The sequence below is a fragment of the Periplaneta americana genome, chromosome 6 (assembly GCF_040183065.1).
Source record: "Periplaneta americana isolate PAMFEO1 chromosome 6, P.americana_PAMFEO1_priV1, whole genome shotgun sequence".
Taxonomy (NCBI): domain Eukaryota; kingdom Metazoa; phylum Arthropoda; class Insecta; order Blattodea; family Blattidae; genus Periplaneta; species Periplaneta americana.
In genome coordinates, this window is record NC_091122.1 from 132,352,776 (window position 1) to 132,361,047 (window position 8,272).

An 8,272-nucleotide genomic window follows, 5' to 3' on the forward strand; every position below is an offset into this window, starting at 1 on the left:
ACAATTATAATGTTTGATTGCTATTACTAGGTTTGAAACGGAATTGTAGCGGTTTTATTCGTGTTTAGTATAACTTTATTACTAGTGAACCATTTATTTGATTAATCGTTTGTCTTCGAAATAGGCCTACTTCTTATAAGCTATAGCTCATCGTCTTCTTGTATAAGCAGTAAGGACAGAAGGAGCAGAAATAAAGGATGCCGGTGTCGAAATACAGTTTTAATATTGTATTGCGATTTGTTTTTCACTGGGTCTGAAACGGAATTGTATTGATTTTATCCATATTTAGTTTAAGTACATTACCAGTGAACCATTTATTTTGTTTATGCCGGGCGTTGTTAGACATTTATGCATGAAAAAGATGCTGCTAATTAACAAAACTATGGATTTAACTTCATAAAATTTACATGAAATATGATATATCAGTTGTCTTTTTCCTTTTGACAATGCAGTTATATGCAGCACACACAACAGGCATGTTTTTTCTTCGTTTTTTTTGTGCTTCTTACCTCCGTTATACAACATTGTAAGCAGACGAATTTTTACAAAGGTGGGCGCTTAGCTCAGATCTGCCGTGTTTCGCGGTGGCACCGCAAAGAGCGCTGTACAGGACAACATCACAGTCTAATAGATACAGTCACGCAACTCATACGTATAAAATATGCCAACATTTGACAGCTGGCGCGACAGTAGCCCTCTAGCGGCAGGCAAGTTAAAAGTGTGCACACGACATATGATAACACATCAGAAAACGGGTTTTGCGTAATTTATTTTATATGTTTATGCTATACAATAAGTGTATATGGTTCTAATTAATTCTACTTTAGAATCCTGCAAGAATTTCACACGCAGTTAATCTACAAGTTTCAGAAGCTGGGAATAAACGTAATTCTTTCTGCTCCTTACAACTGAATCATGGCCCTGATCGCGTATCATGGTTTGAAATAATATAATTGTTCGTGCGTCGTCGGTTAATTCAATTCATTCCTAAATATATTTATGAATCATTGGAACTTTGTATTTCCTGTGAGAAGAGTAAAAATTAGTATCTTCAAAATTGTAGGGCATATCTCGTAGGGTACATCGCGTGGTGAACGCCTCTCCCTATTTCCTGAGAAATTATCGATTTTGCATACCGCAAATCGGGGTAAACTCGGCCGCTGAGGAAAACTTGAAAATAAAGAAAAGGGGAGGATTTAAATATTAATATGAAGTTCATTATTTTTCCATTTCTTAAGAACCGGTATTTTCTTTATTATTTTGAGTCACAAATAGTGCTGATGTTATGGTTTAAATTTTTATGGGAAGTTTACCGCTTTTTACATTACATTTCCAGTTTTCACACATAATGCCTAATTTTAACTTATCCTACCTATATAATACGTAATTTACATGCACTTACTGTTAATATGACGTAGGTGAGAACAAATAAATGAACACACAATTTTGTTGAAAAAATAGTAACTTCAATTAACTCAGAAAATGTAGGCCTAATTTTATTTTCAGAGCAGAAGTGGTGTAAGTCAAAAATGGGTAATGAGGGGTTAAAGTAAACATTCTATAAAATAGAGCGCAAAGTGGCAGTTAATATTGAATGTATTTAAACTATTAATTGTCAGTGAATAGCACGAAGGATGTATTAATTGCTACTTTTCGCTGTATTTTACAGAATTTTTACTTTAAACCTCATTACCTGATTTTGACTTACACCACTTCTGCACTGAACGGCTCAAATAATCACTGGGAATGTAAAATCAACACCAATAACAGTCATGCAAATTATTACAGAAAAGATTGCTTTTTATATTAAATTTGAAAAGGCTATTTTATTTCTTGAGAACTTAATAAGTCTGGCACATGAATCTACACCAACACATCAGAAATTTATCGACACAGTCTGGATTTATTCAAGAAGTGAATATTTTGCAAAAGGATTACTATACTCCATGAATTCTTGCAAAATTATCGCCATGATACCTACTTGAATGCTATATAACATTCTTGAAAAATATAAAGAAAAAAACACGAATACAAAAATTATGAAATTACTTGCATTAAAAACTGTAGATATATTATCCAAAATCGGAATGGTTACACATTTACACATATGATCTCTGCAAAAATAATATACTGTAACAGGTATTTACTTTGTTTTTATTTAAACTGTCCTTCCTGACATACAAATAGGTAACTGATAAGTAATAAATGTTTTATAGAACACAATACGTAGGCTACCTACAACGTGGATTATTGGTTATGACTGAGTTATGATTTTCTCTTGGTCTTTAGGGAATCTGAAGAACGACAAATTCGGAGATTTAAACTTGTTGTTACTGCAATTTTCGTCATTGCACACATTGCCTTTATTCCGACGCATGATTAAAACGTTATTATAACATCTCGCATCCCTTTAAAGCACGTGCTGGCTGTATCAACCCTATGACCAGTGCCTTGCCTGCCGCTTGGGCGCTAGTGTCGCGAATGTTGGCAAAAAAAGTGTTGAAGTTGCGCGACTGTAAGTATTAGACTGTGACAACATGGCCACTCTATAGTCTTCTCTTTCTAACTCGTTGGAACGAACCAATTGTTTCGCGACAAGCAGGTAGCTGCTGAAGCCTCTCTTTATAATCTGGCACCGGACTGCAGACAAGGGTCTCATTGAGTTATTGAACCTTGGTGAAGTCGGAAGTGTGTGTAGTATAGTTCAAGAAAAATGCCAGAAGCGAAGCAAAGTATTCAAGTAAAATGAAAATAGTGTTTCGATATGGTGAGAAAGTGTTTTCGAGTGATGGGAATTTACTGTATTGTAAACTGTGCGACGTAAGAGTAACCGCGAAGAAAACATTTAACGTTGAGCGGCATGTGAGAACAGAGAAACACAAACGTGGTGTACAGCGAATCGAAAATGGAAAAACACTACAGCACACGCTCATAGGGAATCCCGCCACCATTCTGTGAAGAACTTCGTACAGCCTTCCTTTGTGCCGACATTCTCCTAAGTAACCGACTTTAATTACGTTATTGTTTATCAATATTACGAAACAAAAACTGTCACAAAGGCCATGACCGACTAGAAACATCGATACCGAAGAGATAAACCCATTCGGCTTGATGAAACAAAAGAAAATGCGAGAAAGATTTTAGTTCGAGATAAAATGGACACACAATTTTGATGACCATACTGTTAGTAATTGGAGATCGCTTGTAAGATCTGTCTTAATCTTCTATGTAGAAATGTCGTCCAAACAAATTGGTGGTCCAGGGAAAAATAATTGAAATAGATGAGAGTAACAGTGGTGCTATCTTTCAGTAATGTTCAGAACGAAGGAGGTAGAGAGAAAAAGAAACAAATTTCTCCTTCTACCAACACCACAGACCAAAGTCATGTTCTTATGTTGGCAACATTGTGTATTTAGTTAAATTTGGTCGTAACTGTAACGGCATGGTTCAAATCTACCGTGCTAATTCTCCAGTTTAACAATTTTTATTTCACACTTTATTCAAGTACAATCCAACAGTGGCTCACATATCACCAGTGATATACGTAGCATAGGTTGAGAAATAACCTCGTAGTTGATACAGCATCGTTAAATAACCCAGTAAAAATAAGTTTTTTTTTTCATAATTCCTTCACCTCCAGAAAGTGGAGATCACACCGAGAGCGAAACCAGACTCATTACTTATTTTCCAGGACGTACAAATTACCGAAAACACGAAATACGTTGCCTGGCTTCACCTGGCTGGCAGGCGATATTTCTCTTTCATTTGTTTCTTCACATCTATAATTTGGTGTTCATGAATTGTGCTGAAATGACATGACACAGTACATACCATTATATTGAGCTAAGGTCTTTGTAACTGTTGCATTTCACTATTACAGTGTGCTGTAAAAGGCTACCAGAACGTGGGCGGAGGAAAGTACGCCAAAGGTCCCGTGGACATACAACCCACTAACTGTTGTGAATTCTTTGCAAGTGATACTATAGTGTGGCCCCCTTTACGAGATGCCTTAGGTTTTCCTATGAAATGTCCATTCAAGAAGGTGAGTATATTTTACTTACGGAAGATTTATGCTTAGGGCAAGAATAAAAAGAAATTTCACGTAATGAAATGTGTTTGACTGCTAACTTTCATTTTCAGATTACAACTTCAAATGTGTAATTTCAAAAATAGTTATTTAACTTACTTACAAACGGCTTTTAAGGTTTAAGGTTCATTGCCGCCCTCACATAAGCCCACCATCGGTCCCTATCCTTTGCAAGATTAATCCAGCCTCAACCATCATATTCCACCTTCCTCAAATCCATTTTAATATTATCCTCCCATCTACGCCTCGGCCTCCCCAAAGGTCTTTTTCCCTCCGGCCTCCCAACTAAGACTCTATATGCATTTCAGGAGTCGCTCATACGTGCCCTGCCCATCTCAAATATCTGGATTTAATGTTCCTAATTATGTCAGGTGAAGAATACAATGCGTGCAGTTCTGCGTTGTGTAACTTTCTCCATTCTCCTGTAACTTCATCCCTCTTAGCCCCAAATATTCCCCTAAGAACCTTATTCTCAAACATTCTTAATCTCTGTTGCTCTCTCAAAGTGAGACTCCAAATTTCACAACCATACAGAACAACCGGTAATATAACTGTTTTATAAATTCTAACTTTCAGATTTTTTGACAGCAGACTGCATGACAAAAGCTTTTCAACCGAATAATAAGAGACATATCCTATATTTATTCTGCGTTTAATTTCCTCCCGAGTGTCATTTATATTTTTTACTGTTGCTCCAAGATATTTGAATTTTTCCACCTCTTAGAAGGATAAATCTCCAGTTTTTATGTTTCCATTTTTGTACAATAATCTTGTCACGAGACATAATCATATACTTTCTCTTTTCGGGATTCACTTCCAAACCTATCTCTTTACTTGCTTCGAGTACGAGTAAAATTTCCGTGTTTTTCCCTAATCGTTTGTGGATTTTCTCCTAACATATTCACGTCATCCGCATAGACAAGAAGCTGATGGAACCCGTTCAATTCCAAACCCTGTCTGTTATCCTGAACTTTCGTAATGGCATATCCTAGAGCAAAGATAAAATGTAAAGGTTATAGTGCATCTCCTTGCTTTAGCTCGCAGTGAATTGGAAAAACATCAGACATAAACTGGCCTATTCGGACTTTGCTGTAAGTTTCACTGAGACACATTTTAATTAATCGAACTAGTTTCTTGGAAATACCAAATTCAATAAGAATATTATATAAAACTTCTCTCTTAACCGAGTCATATGCCCTTTTGAAATCTATGAATAACTGATGTACTGTACCCTTATACTCCCATTTTTTGCCAATATCTGTCGAATACAAAAAAAAATCGTATTAATAATCAATCTATTACGCCTAAAACGCTATTTAACACAATTAAAATAAAATTAGTCCATAAACCACTAAATAATCATACACTTTTACTAAAAGATACTACGACAATGACAGTGAAGCTCTTCCATTAATATAGTAACAAAGGAAATTAACTGATAGGCACTTTAAATTTTAGATTACTTTATTTGCTGTATATGTTTTCTATTCTCTGCTTTAATTCTGAAAAGAGAAGTTCAAGATGTAAGTAGAAAGGCCAATTTCTGAAATGTGTATTTCTTAATATACACCTTACAGCGAATATTGTTGTAAATTAAAAGTGTAAAATGTCAAAAAGTAAAACTTAAATCAGTTAAAATTCGTGTGTCTCTTCATCTCATAGAAAAATGACTAAACAACGAATAATGAGATATACTGTCATTCTAGCATTGCTATCCTCCTTTTGACTTCCTGGCAGCAGCTCATGTTATTGCTTACTGTAGTACATCCCAAGTATATTAAGGTTTTCAATTGCTCTACTGCCTCATTTAGAATTCGCAAGTTTACCTTCTTTATTTATCTTCCTATGACCATGGTGTTCGTCTTGTTTGCATTTATCTTCATCCTATACTGCTCAGAGCTGCAAATTAGCTCCTATAACATATCCCTTAGTGTCATCTCCTCTTCTGCTAACAACGCCATATCATGATCCAATCTTATGCACTTTATTCTTCTTCCTCCTACTTTTACGACTCCCATGATTTCAAAACAGTTCTTCACTAAATCCACCAAGTGGATGTTGAACAGTGTAGATGATAAAGGGTATCCTGGTCGTATTCCTCTCCCTATTTCACTTCCTTCTTCCACTATCCTGAATTTGACTCGTTGTTTCATATATTCTGTAAGTTACTAAACAGCCTCCTGTCTTTCCAATCCACACTTATTATCTTCAGGATGTCCATCAGTTTGTTCCAATCCACTCTGTCAAACGCCTTTTCTATATCTACAAATACTATATAAATTTCTTTATTCTTCTCTACGTATCTTTCGCCGATTGTCCATAGTAGTCTAATTGCATCCCTTGTACCTTTTCCTTTTCTAAAGTCAAACTGATCTTCTTCCAACTGTCCATCCATCTTAGAATATAAACTTTGATTCAGTATTCGCAGGAAAATCTTCGCCGAGTGCGATATCAGGATGATAGCTATGAACTCCTTACATTTCTTGCTTAAATAAATCAGTTAAAATACATAAAACCAATAAAATCAGTTGTATTGCAAATTTAATTAATTGAAATGTGTAGTCATGTTAAGGTACACAGTGTCGTCATCTGTCCTGGATTCCCGATGAGAAAATCTGGCAGCCTTGCTCCAGAGCATCTGAATTCTCTTAAAACAATTTGTCATTTGTACCATCCAGTGCATTACTGCCAAACTTTTTAATGATTTAACCACTGTGTCTGTTTAAATTGTATCCCATGAATCTGTAACCCATTTACAAACTGAGTGTCAGAGTATAAGACGCACCCTGTTTTTCAGCCCATTTTCAAAGCAAAAATGAGCGTTTTATACTCCAGAAAATACGGTACCGTAATTAAAATACTTAAAATTATATGGAATCTCTTTAGTTCAATAATTGGTATCACTATGCTATTTAAAAAAATCCACTCTTCTTTTTCTTACTTTCTGAGTTAAGGCTGGTTCACAATAAACCTGGAACGGAAACGACAGCGAGAACGAAATCGGAAATATTGTTAAAATAAATGTATTTAAATGTGAGCATTCACAATGAACTTTCACGTTCCCGTTCCCGGGCTCCGGCAAGCTTCTCGTTAATTGTGAATGCTCACATTTAAATACATTTATTTTAACAATATTTCCGTTCTCGTTCTCGTTGCCGTTTCCATTCCCGGTTTATTGTGAATCAGCCTTTAGACTATAGTTGTCTGTTCCGAATTTCACTGATCCATAAATTAAACTCATATTGATGATATTTTCTAGGGAATATATGAGTTAAAAGGATTCGACATAAACCAGTGTAATCTGCCAGACACTCTTCCACCTCCTAACGATTGGATGATGGAAGTGACACTTACCATGAAAGATAAGGAGATCTTGCATCTCAAAGGTTATGCAGAAATAAAACGATCGGGATTGCCAATGGGACGCTAGCTGAGAACATTCGGGACACGTTACATTCTAGCTGTGAATCATATTTATGTATCTAAATATACATGAATGTAAGTAGTGTTGGATTCAAGAGATTAAATTGCATCTTAAAATATTTATTATAAACTATTGTTTAATATATAGTACTGCACCTTTAGTAACTCCCATTGTTTTTCCTATTGTCCAAAAAGAAATAGAAGTCAATTTTGGAAAAAAAAACATTAGGGCAGAATATTCATTACCAGGGCTCGGAAATTGATGACTTAAGAATCATAGAAATATGACCTATGAAAGGGCCTTAAATTTTTAAAAATATTACATTAAAAGTAAAAAAAAAAACGACCAAGATTATAATAATGATAACTACAATAATAATAATAATAATAATAATAATAATAATAATAAAAATCGTAAAAAATTATATATTACAGTTATATGAACACTAATGTTCAATTACTGTAATATATAATTTTTTACGTTTCTTATCAAATCTATGAACACTGTATAATTGGCCCAACATGTGTGGTTTGTCTTTGAATAATAATAATAATAATAATAATAATAATAATAATAATAATAATATATTCATTTCAATTTAACAAAGTTTATTGTGTTGTTAGAATAATTATTTTTCGGTATTTGATATACTGACGTGTCAAGAATTCAAAGACTGGACGCAAATTTAGAAAGAGACATATATGAACATAACAATATTGTTTTTCTTGTTCAGGAAATCATTCCAACATTAAGTTTTTAAT

The 8,272-nt window shown here is 34.6% G+C and overlaps 1 protein-coding gene across 1 annotated transcript in view; it reads left to right on the forward strand.

Annotated features, from left to right (window-relative positions):
* The window catches only part of LOC138701740 (uncharacterized), a 29,884-nt gene extending 22,244 nt beyond the window's left edge, over positions 1-7,640 (forward strand). Inside the window, exons 3-4 of the mRNA XM_069828967.1 lie at positions 3,881-4,042; positions 7,347-7,640. Of these exons, the coding sequence (XP_069685068.1) occupies positions 3,881-4,042; positions 7,347-7,517 (333 nt within the window). The 3' untranslated portion in view covers positions 7,518-7,640. The remainder of the gene's footprint in view (positions 1-3,880; positions 4,043-7,346) is intronic.
* The last annotated feature ends 632 nt before the right edge of the window (positions 7,641-8,272 follow it).